At 51.0% G+C, this 13,235-nt stretch overlaps 1 protein-coding gene across 2 annotated transcripts in view; it reads right to left on the bottom strand.

Annotated features, from left to right (window-relative positions):
* Positions 1–9,920: 9,920 nt before the first annotated feature.
* Positions 9,921–13,235, bottom strand: part of ANKH (ANKH inorganic pyrophosphate transport regulator) — a 139,762-nt gene continuing 136,447 nt past the window's right edge. For both annotated transcript variants that reach the window (XM_043600953.1, XM_043600954.1), the window contains one exon: positions 9,921–11,949. In XM_043600953.1, coding sequence (XP_043456888.1) covers positions 11,836–11,949 — 114 coding nt within the window. In that variant the 3' untranslated portion in view covers positions 9,921–11,835. The remainder of the gene's footprint in view (positions 11,950–13,235) is intronic.

Genomic DNA, 13,235 nt, shown 5'->3' with positions numbered 1-13,235 from the left:
TGATGCTGGGCTTCTGAAGAACCCTTGGTTAGGGGGCGGGCATCCATCAGAAAGCAGTGCCAGGCTGGAGATGGGCCGCAGGAGGACCTTCCTGGGATAAACCGCAACAATGAACTGTTTTCTCCTCCGCCACCCCGTTCAGTTGGCTAATCAACAAAACATCCGGTACAGATACACTTTGCCCTCCGCTTACCTGAATTACGGTGATCTCAGTTCTAAGGGCCGTGTGTCTGGCATTTCTCCATGACCTCCCCCCAGCCTGCAGGTGTAGAGAACGGGGATCTAGGCTGTGGGTCCTAGGGAAGCCCTTAGGAATATCTTTACTCCCCATCAAATGGTAAAAATACCAACTGTGCTATGTGTGTTCAAAATGAGCATGCATTTATACGGTATGCTTTCACTTCATCTCTTATCTTGCTCAAGACCTTCTGGGCATTCTTTCTGGAGGGTCTTGTAATTGTTTGTCTCCCCTCCCCCTTCCCCCTACTCCTGCCTCTTGTCTGGGCTCATGGTAGGTGGCCTAGTAATGACCTTCTGAACTCCCGGGTCTGGAGGGTTGATGATAGACCTCTAGCCCGGAAGAGGCAGAACAGATTTGGCCTTTGGAGTGGAAAGCCCTGAGCGACACTACTGTCTCAGCTCCCCAGAGTGAGTGGAGATTTTTCTGTCCTTCCCTCCCATCTGGCAGCCCAGCCCTCTGGTGTCTCAGGGTGGTCGAGAAGATAGGTGACAGTGGTGCTGGAACTTTACATACACCGTTACCAGTTTAGATGATTTATTACCGCTTAGGACAGTGCCTTCCAAATACTCCCCTGGTGCCATCCCCCCAGTCAAGAACCGGGACGTAGCTTAGGGCAGATGAAATGCCATGCTGGTCATTTGGGAGATGGCACTCCTCAGAAACCTCGGAGAGAACACTGAGAATGAAAAGCTAACAGAACGGCAGTTGTTGGTTTACGTACGTGAGGATCACACCCTAATTTTGCTAGGTTCGTGAGGAACATGATATACTGTTAAGGTTTTAAAAATACCTCTTAAAAACATTATATAGTTAACGCCACTGAATGTTTCCAGCTTTCATCATGACAAGTAGTGCTGTAATAAGCGTTCTCGTTCACAAATCTTTTTAGGCATTTCTAGATTCAACATGTTTAAGGCTCTTGAGATGTGTTTCCGAACTGCCCTCCAAAAAAGTTGAAAGAATTTTTAGTCTCACCGGGAGGTAAGACTGCTTCGTTGTTCCCCGAGTGAGACGAGGTGTGATTTGATTTTGAACTTTGACAATGCAGCAAGGAAAAAAAAAAAAATGTAAAGAGAGACATCTAGTTTTAGTTGGCTTTTGATTCTGGTAATGGTGGACATTTTTCCTAGATATCTGTTGGTCATTAGGATTTCTTTCCTGCATTGCCTCGCGACGGTCACCCGTGACATTAATCTCTTTCCCTTGTTGAGTTTGTGCTTGAAACATCTTGCCAAATCGTCTGCTGAAGAGGTGCCATTAATTGACATTTCTCCTGGAGAGGAAGGGTGCCAACTTCCTCAGGCCCCTGCCAACGCTGAGCTCTATCAAAATTCTTCATCTTTGCGGAGTTGACAGTCGGACCTTCAGTTTGCGTTCCTGTACTTGAGTGAGGCTGAACCTGCTTTCGTCTGTAGAAGCCGTTCACGGGTCATTCTCTGGGAGCTCGTGTCCTTTGCGCATCCGTCGTACTTTCTAACTAGACTGTCATAGGTGAGGATACTTTTGGTTTTCGTTTCTGTTTCTGTATTTCCCAAAGAGACGTAGGGGAGGGAGGTAACATCGAGAAGGGAAGTGTGACAGAGGGGTGAGCGCACGTCCGTGTTGAGCGCTTTTGGTTGCAAGTGACAGCTGGCTCAGGTTATCTGAGTTCGTGGAGGGCTTGATTCACCAACAAGAAGGGGTTGGAGGTGGGAAGGCCTCCGGAAGGGGGGCTGCTGCACAGGTGTCCTGGGCTTAGCTGTTCCAGGGAGGAAGGTGGGGAGGAAGGCGTGAATCGTTCATTCAGCAAAGAGCGCCCGCAGGCACAGTTCCAGACTCCAGATGCAAGGATGAGCCGGGCCCGGTCTTCCCCTCCCTGTCCTTCCCAACCGTCCCCTCCCTGGCCCTCCCCAGCCCTCCAACTGTCCCCGACTTCGGCACAGCTCACGTGCACCGGTGACAGGTGAGCTGAATGGCACGGCTCTGGGCACGGACTCACCAAGCGATGTTGTCGTCCACTGTTCAAGAGGTGATCAGCGGGAGAACTTGCCCTGGCCCTGGATGGAAACTCACCTGCAGGCGTCCACCGCTTTCCTGGGCACCCTTGGGGAGTAGAGAAACCGTGCAGTCATTTCACGTTGCCAGACGTGGTCCCCGCTCAGGAATTAGGATGCCGTGTGTCGTAGAAGAGTCAAAGCTTCGAGTGACCACTAACGGCACTGAATGCCGCCCCCCAACCCCCGCCACCGCTCCCAGAGCTGGAGCAGGGGGAAGGAGGCCAGCGTGAGGGCGGGGAAGCAGACCTCCTACTCTTGATGGTCGCTGTCCTAAACCGGCCTCCCTCCTGGGCCTGGCCGGGGCTTAGCTCTTCTCTCATCCTGGTGGGGGACACTCGCAGGGATCTGTGGCGACCCCTCTGCCCCTCCTCCTCCCCCCAGCTCAAGGCCTCTGGTGAGCACTTCCGCATGCGCATGCTGTGGCCAATCTTCCCCCCTCCCACCCCTCCACCTTTGCAGCCCCTGGGAATCCAGTGATTTCCCCCCCCCCCCCCCCCCCCCCCCCCGCAGCTTCCTACTTCTGAGCCCTGTTCACCTGCTCAGGACCTCAGGAGGACCCTCAGGAGGACCCCAGGTGGGCTTGTGGCCTGTGTAGCTCAAGTCTGGCTCAGGGGAGAGGCTTTGCAACTTCTGCCCGGTCAAAGTTGGCATGTGCCAGCCAGCCCCGGTGCCCCCTCCCCTCTGGCTCTCTCTTCTGGCAGATCTGACACCAGAGCTCCGAACCCCCGCCACTAGGGGCCCATTTCAGGCGCTCTCCGTGTCTCCGAAGAGCCTTATCACTAGGCTTAAGGTGTCGAGGGATCTCCCGCCGCCCACCCGACACTCACACGTGATGCACACACAGCGCTGAAGAGGAGAAGGGCTCAGTACAATTCTGCAAGGAAACCATCTCCACAAATTACCTGTTTAAGTATCTGGGTTCTTTTATGCCCTTGCGGTGGGCGAGGATGAAAGAAGGAACAGGTTTTGGAATGAGGCCAGGCATGAAGACACCTGAAGCCGGGAGGCCGGCCACCTGCACGAGTTCCCATCTTGTGATGCTGCTTCTCATTGGATGCTAACGTCCTCCTTTCTGGCTGGGCCCGGTTTACTACACGTAGCCCAGGCTCGGCCTGGTGCCCACCCAGGTAAGTGTGAGGTCCTCCTTATAGCAACCCAATGCCTAGCGTGAGAGGCAGGGCTAGCCTGGAAAGGCAAGGGGGAGGTGGTCAGCCTGCTAGGAATGGTTGAGCAGGTTGTGCACTGCAAAACTCCAGGAGGCGTCATTCACCCCACAGTCCAGGAGGACCCATGAGCCTGAAGGCTACCTGAGGTGACCAGGAGCGTGTGAGCTAAGCCAGAGGGACTAAGGATGCAGGGGAGGGACAGATGTGACAGGTAGTAGGAGAAAGAGCTTCCAGGGTCAGTGGCTTGATTGAAGGAGGGGTGGGGCATGGAGGTGGCTTCTGGGTGGGAGACAATGTGACTCACCTAGATGGAAGTCAGGAGAACGCATGGGGAGGGTGGGGAGAAAGTGTGCAGGGAGGGGCCTAAGGCCAAGGCCTCTCTGGGACCCCTCTGAAAGAGGTTGGGAGGTGACTGGTCTGAAGCGCAGGAGCAAGTCTGGGCTGGAAAAAGCGCTCTGGGCATCACCAGTGTGTATTTGGAACTGGAAACAGGCCCAGATTAGGTCACCCGAGAGCATTAGAACTGGATTCTCAACTTCGGTGGGAGCAGGCTGGGGCGTGGGGGCCATTTTTAGTCTTTTCCTAAGAGGGCAGAATTCAATAGCACTGCTCAACACAGTTGGGTGGGGGCGGGGGGCGGGGGCAGGCCAGAAGGTGGGCAGGGCAGTGTCTGGGGAAAGGCAGAGCCGCTGAGCTAGGATGTGGCGTGGCCCGGCACGGTGGAGGAACCACTTCTGACTTTTTGACGAATGGGCCTGTGAGCATGTGTCCTAACAGTGTCTGGGGCTGGGGGAGACCAGCTGACCGCAGCCGGCTTTCCTGGGCCACCTGCCTTTACGGCGAGAGAGCTTTTTACACGAATCGGATTGAAGGTTGGGTGGGTAGTATAATGTAAAGTCGGACACCAGTTGTGCTCGTTCTATTTTGGTCTTTGCAAAGGTATTCGGAGTATCTGAACCAAAGACCAGATTGGCTGTCGTTCTGTTCCATGAACGCTGTGGTAGTCTGTCTCTGCTGAAAGCAGGCCGGCAGGAGTGTTTGTAGATTCCCTGGCTGAGTCAGTTCCATGCCACTTGGAAGCCCGGCCCACGAGCACCTCCGTCTGCCTGCACTGCCTTTGATCAGACTCTGCAAATCCTGATGTCGCGCTAGGCTAGAACTTGGACAAGATCTCGTTCTAGAGCAGAGACGGCCAACCCACAGGCATCCAGTAACTTGCCCGACCCAAAGCTAATAAGCAGCCGAGATAGAATGAGGACTCCCAGTTCCTGGTTTTTCTTTTTCTTTTTGTGCAAAGACCTATGTGTTGAGCTGGGAAATTAGCACAGTATTTATTGGCTTGTGTGGTCCAGGAAGAAGCCTGGAGCTCATTGTGGGCAGGATTAAAGACATAAGCAAAGCGAACCTTGCCCCCAACTCAAATGTTGCCTTTAAGAGTATTGAAAAGGATAGTTTGGGAGAGGGCATAGTTTTCTCCATGATATTAACCTAAAAGCCCAGTAGATCACATTTATAATTATATCCAGACCGCTTATCACAAGGGTAAACCTTTTGGCATTTTGCTGCCATTGTATAAGGTGTGGGTGTGTGCGGTTCGGGATAATTAACAGTAAGAGGCAGTAACAGGGAAGCATAGTAGTAGTACTGAGATCTGGGATTTTAACCCAAAGACACATGCTAAAGCTGCGCAGAAGACAGTCTCGGGCAGGGCGGTGGGATTCTTCCAACCCTGTCGGTGACAGGTACGTAATAAAACCCTTTCTGTCTATAATCTCTCACGGGAGGTTTAAAGCATGAGAGCCATCCTTCTTCTAAGTTAAGACGTTCCATTTTAAAGAGAGTAATGCTTTTCACATAAAGACTGGTAAGAACAAGGATGCCTTAGATGTGGGCGGCAGGGGATTTCAGGCTCTGGCCCTCTTCGTTTCCTGATGCCCATCTATGGTGGGTATCCCCATTCGAGAAGGGGTGGAGAGAAGCCGAGTACTTCAGAGAAGTACTTTCACTATTACTGCAATTATGGGAAGTAAAAATTCATTTTAATATAGAATACAATTTGAAGCAATAGGTCATATTTAAATAAGGGATTTTAAAGAAAGATGCCAGTGGTTACAGATTTTAGCTGCCGGGACGAAGGGCAAAATGTTAATGCCTCGTGTACAACAGAAAAGGGAAATGTAGTTAGAATTAGGAAATCCTGTAATTTGGGAGGTATAAACAGACTGATGGTTCCAATAAGAAAATCAAGAAACTAAAAGCAGTCTCAGTCACATGCCAACCTTAAGCTTTACTTAAAGTAAAATTAGAGTATGAAAACTATTTGACAATACATGAGCATAAATTCTGCCCTCCCGAAAATAACCCAAAAAGAAAAGCATACGTAAATGCCCTTAACAAAAAGTTATGTCTGTGAAATACACATATAGCCATTGTTCAAGGGCAATGTGTATTTTATATTGACCTCTGCGGTCAGTTTTAATCAAAGGCTACACGGATATTTTGATGTGATCGGTTTCAATTAAACCCACAATTTTGATGTGAAATCGAAAAGCTGGTAAACTGGAAGCGACAGCACATGTGCAGTGACTCCCAGGAGACCTCATTTTGTTAAAAAAAATCCGGGATCACTGCGAACGTTGAGATCTGAAAGGAAAAAGGAGGTAATTTTATCCTTCCCTTGCAGGATCCTGTACCGGGGTTCTAAATCCTAGATCATACCCAGAGTATTGGCCCCAGAAGGAGCCTTAGCAGTGATGGCCCAAGCCTCTACTGTGCAGGCGACGAGTGTGGGGCCAGAAAGGGGTGAGTGATGAGAAGGCCGTGCCATTTAAGCTGTCCTTCAACGAATGAGCACAGCCTTGTGAGTCTGGAACAGAACTCATGGGCGGCTCTGGCAAGGTTTCCGAAGTTCTCCGACTAGCTCCTTGGTCATTTCAGCTTTCGATATCTGCCCTCTCCATACATCGCTAAGCAAACCAAACACATCACAAGTTGCCGTGGATTCGCCTCTACAAGCGTGAATGTGGCACCGCTAGGGGAACGTGCCTGCTTTGTGGCAGCTGGTCCTGGCTGCGGTTGCCGGGCGACGTGTAGACGTGTACCTGGTGCCTCCTTTGTTCGACCAGGGTGGTCTGCACTTCACCTTCATAGCACATCCATCCAGAGTGTGAGTCCCCTATGCTTGTGGCCCCATGCTTCAGGGAACAGAGTCCACCTGGCTGTGATGTGTCCCAGCTCCAAATGCACCATTTCTTGTCCCCGATTCATGGCTGGAGAACGTCTGCCTCTCAACTTTATGGTGCCAATCAATCTCCATATGCCACTGAATTTCCATGAAGCCAGACCGTGAATGATATCATCTTAAGCTGGTCTGTCTCCAGCTTTCCTTGACCTAAGGAAACCACTTCCACTTCTGGACACAGGAAGGGATCCTACCTCTTGTGAGGTTTTGTTTTGTTTTAATTTTAGAAAGAAAGTGCGAGGAAGGGAGAGAGGCAGAGAGAGAGAGAGAGAGAGAGAGAGACTCCCAAGCAGGCTCCACACTCAGCACAGAGCCCGATGCAAGGCTCAAGCCCATGACCCTGGGATCATGACCTGAGCCGAAATCAAGAGTCAGATGCCCAACCAACTGAGCCGCCCAGGCGCGCCTCTTCTGCATTTCTGTTTACATGCACGGACTGTGGAAGCTCATGGTAAGGCTCGTTAGTAAAGTGCACTTAAGCTTTGTAACCTAACTCAAAAAGAGGTGCAGTATAAGAAATGTGCTGAATATATGTGTAGCCAACTGCCATCTACACAAGCACATAGATCTTACACAGACTTGGAGACCTGGCCGATTATAAGTGAAGCAGGGAAAAAATCTTTCAGAACCAGTAGGACTCGGCAAAGAATGACTTAAAAAAAAAAAGAATGCTCAGCGGGCGCCAGGGTGGCTCAGTCAGTTGAGCAGCCGGCTTCCGCTCAGGTCCTGATCTCACAGTTCATGGGTTCGAGTCCCACGTCAGACTTTGTGCTGACAGCTCAGAGCCTGGAGCCTGCTTCAGATTCTGGGTCTCCTTCTCTCTCTGCCCCTCCCCTGGCTCACACTCTGTGTCTCTCTGTCTCTCAATAATAAGCATTAAAAAAAAAAAGAATGATGACTTAGGAGTTAGTTCCACCTTTGGTGCTCTGCTTAGCAGAGGCTAACAGTTCGAACTTTCCCTTTCGAGAAGAAAGTCAGCTCAGAACAAGCTCTCACCATCTCTTCTCCATGATTTTTCCCTTTTGAGATCCACACACACACACACACACACCCCTCTTTTCTGACCTCTGAGCGGAGTTTGGGGTTATTTTGATTACGTAATAAAATTCCGCTCATTTTGAACATTGGCGTAGTTCGCTTCAGAGGTGTAGCCTTCGAAAGGGCAGGGCCTTTTCGTACATTCGTCTGCAGATTGCTTCTACATCCTGTTTCACGTGTGGTTACATCAGCTGATGAGTCATGTGATGTTTTGCTATTTCCAATGACAGAAATAGAGACTCAGCCACACAGAGGGAGCCTCTCGAATGTTTACCAAACATGTGCCTCAAAAACATGCTTTTCTCTGGTTCAGACGCTTTTTATGAAAGAGGCGTGTGAGGCTGTGCGTGAGGACAGCTGTCTACGGAAGGCAGGTGGGATCGACGGGTTTCATGGACTTGGCTGCAACGCACAGGTCTCAACACTACAAACTGCCCTGTCTCATAAAGCCCTGCCCATCGCGATGTTGGTTACAAAAAAGTGGCAGGACTTAGAACATAAAAGGCCCCTTTTTCTGGTCTGTCCGTCACTTTGAAAGCTTCATCATAAGTTCAGGGGTCAGCTGACCTGCAGAATAAGAGGCCAGAAGCTGTGGCTGGTTGAAACACAGCTGAAGTAGCAATTTTAAACATTTCATATTAGAGAGAGCGTGCGAGTGGGGGAGAGGGGCAGAGGGAGAGAGAGAGAATCTCAAGCAGGTTCCATGCTCAGCGTGGAGCCCGACGCGGGGCTTGATCCCACGATCCTGGGATCGTGACCTGAGCCGAAATCAAGAGTCAGACAACCTAACAGAGCCACCCAGGCGCCCCTGAAGTGGAAAGATTTTTTAAATAACGGGAAAATATTTCTCAAGCTAATGTCACTTAAGTACAACAGCATAAATACTTCCTATTTTGCAACACTGGTTCTTGGTCTCTCCCACTTCAGTCTGAATTAAGGAAAACAACTCTAGTCAGAGAACCACTGAGTCTTTAAATTGTTTTGTTTCTAGAAACTAAGAGCACATACCGAAGCTTCACTTGGCCAATCTGATACATCCTGAACCAGCGCGGAAGCTACTCTTTCTGACGGAATCAGCCACCCGGGGACATTTCCAAAGCCAAACCACCCGCCAGGGCTAACACACAAACAAGACGAGCCCAACACAGGCAGCGAGGGGCCAGGCCCGGCTTGCACCCAGTGATGTCAAGCAATAGCCTCTCGTGCCCAAATTAAGAATCCCAAACAGGTGAGGGGTTCTGGCCACTGAGCAGACCTGTCAGCATGTCCTGAGCCTCACGGCCGACAGGTCCAACCCTATCATGACCTCCCCGGAGCCAGCCTCACCTGGTCCTTGGTGCTCAGTTCCTGGGCATCTGATGTCCAGTGCCACCAAGCTCCAAGCGGAACAGAGCACACGACACCTGCATGTTTAGAATGACCCGGCATATGACCCTCAAAAAAGCAGGGAGGCCACAAAAGGAGCTGCTCTGACCTGGGTTTGCACAGAGAAAACCCTCAGTATAAAAAGACTGCACTGAGCTGCCCTAACTCACTTCTCAGCATTCACGTTAAAAAAGGCTTTAGATTGTATGTTTTCTATAAGTCACCCAACACGGAGAAAGTCACGGCAGGTCTTTTCATGGTCCTCGACATGGGACATGGGCACCACACCCTTCTATAGATGTCAGCTGAGCAACTTGCAATAAAAAGAAACCTGAGTTGGGGAACTCTTTTTTGGACGGCAGAGTCAAATGTGTGCCCCTCCTTACTCTAAAAAGCAGGAAGAAGAAGTGTCTTCTCCTTTCTGGTTTGACCACCTTTCCTGTCTCTGTGGGTCAGCACAGAGCCAGGAAGCTGCAAGCATCAGGGTTTGCCTTACAAGTTTAAGTGCGTGTGTTAGGCCGCGAATTAAGCAGCCCGAGTGAAGGAACCGTGTGAGGGATGGTGTGCTTCCAGACTGCAGTTTTTGGACACATCTTGCACAATCTCTGTCGTCGTGGTCTGGGTTTGGGGCGTCATCCCGTGTTCTCTGAGATGGAAATGGCCCATTTATGGCCGTGAATGTTCATCACCGACGAAATCTCTAAAGTTCTAAATGACACGTTCTAGGTGCTTAACGAAGGGTCTCTAGCTGATCTTTCCCCGACTTAGAAGAGGTGGCTTTTTCAATTTGATTTTTAAGCTCCAGGCCCACAAGCATGAAATAGTCACACGTGTTAAAAAATACTGCTGTTTAATTTTCTAGTCACGTACTTTTAAAAAGCTGATACAATTAGACGTTTCCCCCGTCTTCTCAGATCTGCCCCTGAAACCACCCAAAGGCTGTGCATCTTAATTTCCAGCGCTCATATATATGGAGGAAAAGTCGCTCGGGGGAAGCACATGAAGATTTGTCCCCGTGGGGGGCACACCCAAGGGTCACTTGTCCAGAAACGTGAATGCAACCCTGCAATGGTCATGGCTGACTTGCCCTTACATTCTTTTTTTTTTTTTTTTTTTTTTTTAATGAGGAACAATATGATTACACAGCACTGAAAACAATAAACACAAAAGGCTCGCCTTTTTCCTTTTTTGCCCTTCCGGCAAAGTATTCCATTCCCACTATTGTCTATGCCAGCTGATCCCAGTTACACCCGTCACCCACCCAGAATTAAAAATAGTTCTCGTCATCTACTGATCCTCACATTTATATACAAGTGACTCTGTAAAACTGTAAGAAGATACAATACAATACGTTTCAACTGCAGGTACGTGGAGCACACAGGCAATCACCGTACTGTATTAGAGACGTTTTATTGAAAATGCGAAAATAGGAAATGTATTATAGCCTAAAATAAATTACATAACATATACAGTATATATTTATATCTTTAAAATATTTTTGTGTTTAGGTTCTTTCAGTCTAGAATTTTGACTAAATCAAGAATTTAGTGAACTGTGTCCATAATTTTTTAAAGAAAAAACCCGCTTTCCAAAACTTAGAAAAATATACTGCACTGAATGGATTTCAAATGTGTCATTTCAGGGAGTATCACATAGTGACTTTGCTATCGTTTATAAAATGTTTTATCGTGTGGCGTGAAATTACCTGCACCGCATGGTTATGACTAAAAGGAGCGGAACCAGGTAATGAATCTACTTCAAAAGTTACGATACAGCAACCTGGCATTAGAATGCTAGATTATGACTTAAAGCTTCAGTTCACTGTAAAAACTAAGACCGCGAAGTTAGAATGCTCCATTTCACTTGCTCTAGCGCCATCTTCAGGAAAGGTGAGTGAAAAACAAGCCTTCGGGGAAAGTCATGCCGGAGGACGCCGAAATTTGGAGATGCGCGTTTGTGACAACTTAAAAAAAGTTAGCTCATGTATGTACACGGCGGGGTCTGAAACGCGGGAGCTCGCTCAAACCTAGGACACTGCCGGTGAAAGGCGATCGTTCAGTCCGCGCGACTCCCCTGGCATCTCGAACCTTCCTACAGGGAGGAGGTCAGGCCCGTCCGTCTGTCCGTCCGTGCAGCGCGTTCACAGGTGCATTCCTCAGTGTGAACGGCCACTCCAGGCCGCAGCCTGTCGCGGACGCCCCGCGCGCACGAGTGTGGCAGACGGCTCCGGGCTGCAGGGCGGAGGCCTCCGGGGCCACGTCTCTGTGTACAGCCGGGCTCCTGCTCCTGGGAAGCCGATCCAAGAAAGCCGAGTTGTAACCTGCTGATTCGTTAAGAGAGATGCAAAGGGACGGGGTCAAGTCTGCCCTGCTGGGCAGTGGTGGCGAGGGCGCTGATGGCACAGCCGCAGTCCTTTGGTTCCAAGTGGAGATTGTCCGAGGGAGGAGGAGACGGCCCGTTCTACGAGGCAGCCGCGTCTTCTGGATGTTCGGGAAGCGGGGGCGCGAACTCGGTTGTTCCGTTGGTTTTTTACAAAGCGGTGGCGGAGACCGTCGTCGAGGTCCCCACCCCCCCCCGCAGGGCGGGCATACCCAGTGTGCCCGGGAGTTTGCACGAAACCTTCCAATCAAGGCCTCTTACGTTAAACCAAAACCAAAACCAAAGCCAAGAACAGAACAAAACACGACGGGAGAGGAGACGATGCTGCGGAGCCATCTCGAGCGCCCCTGCTGCGCCTGCGTCCCGGCCTTAGTCGTTCTCCTCTCGCATTTCCACGACGTCCGTCCCCTCCTCTGCTGGCGGGATGTCCGTCATCGCCGAGTCCTCCCCCTCGGCCGCAGTCTCGTTCTCCATTTTCTTTTTCTAGACCCAAGAAGACGCGTCAGTGTGGGGCTAGGACAGGGCCCCGTCGCAGCAGAACAGGGAGGGGCCAACAGGGTCTCCGGGGCGGGGGGTGGGGGCCCTCGAGGCAGACCTGGGTCTCGTTTATGGTTGGGGTGACCTCACCGAGGCTGCATCTCCGGGTACTGAGGCGGGTGGGAGGGAAGGGGGGCCGCTAGGAGCTTCGGGGAACCCCGTCTGCCCCCTCCCGGCCGCGAGCGGGAGCGCACCGTCAGCTGAATGCAGCCCCTCCCCTCGCCTCTTCCTTCCACCACCTGCCGACTGCTCTCCCTTCCGATGAGCTTGGGCTCACCTGCTCTCGGAGTATTCTCCCCCTCCAGGCCAGCCCCGGGTCTGTGTCTCCTGCCCTGCTCGTCGCCTGTCCCAGTTCCTGGTGACTGTACTGCCCGCCTTGCAGTAAATGGCCTCTCTCCATGCCCTGACCTCTTCTCCTTGGGGATCAGGTTCTCCAGAGCCACCCTCTGCCATTCTCGGCTCCCTGGAGACCCTGTCTTTATTAACACCCTCAGCACCACTGGCCCGCCAGCTTCAAGGGCCTGGTCCTCCACCTCCTGCCACTGTCTGGCCCCTCCTTCCAGGACCCTGCCCCCACAACCCATGGGCCTTCTGGTCCCTTCTCTCCTCTTTCATCAGCTGAGATGAAACGCGCAACAATTATAGTCACTTCGGTGCCTCTCTGTTGTAACCTCACTTGCAGGCAAAACCCCCGACCTCGGTTGGGTCCAAATCTCTGCCAATGTCCGCCTTCATCACCCAGCTGCCGTGGCTGGGGGATCATACTGGTGAGCCTGGGACATCCATTCTTGGCCCCTTTCCCTCCTCTACCCAACCTTTCCCTGGCTAATCTCACTCTCCTGCTCCCTAAGTGGTCATAATCTTAGGACTGTGCCTTCAAACAGGTAACCCTGCAGGATAAACGAACTACCTGGTAACAGAGTACGTTGTGTGTGTGTGTGTGTATGTGTGTATGTGTGTGTGTGTGTGTGTGTGTGTGTGGTGGGCAGCTGGGAAGACTTTCCTGTGGCATGTTATCTCAGGTTGAAGAGGGGAAGGGATTTGCAGAGGCAGAGAGTGGGGAGATCACCCAACATTTTCTAGACTTTCACAGTGATCAAGTCGTAGTTTGTAAGGACTCAGAGGACGGATCGGTCGCAAAGGGAATCACCTTTTTGGCATTTTCCTGTGTGGTCAAAGCATGATTTGGTTTCTACAAGTTTTAGTTCTCTAGAGGCAACACTAGGATGCAG

Source organism: Prionailurus bengalensis, chromosome A1 (assembly GCF_016509475.1).
Source record: "Prionailurus bengalensis isolate Pbe53 chromosome A1, Fcat_Pben_1.1_paternal_pri, whole genome shotgun sequence".
In the NCBI taxonomy this organism is placed as follows: domain Eukaryota; kingdom Metazoa; phylum Chordata; class Mammalia; order Carnivora; family Felidae; genus Prionailurus; species Prionailurus bengalensis.
Note: the sequence above shows the minus strand (reverse complement) of the source record. Positions and strands in the feature narration are given on the sequence as shown.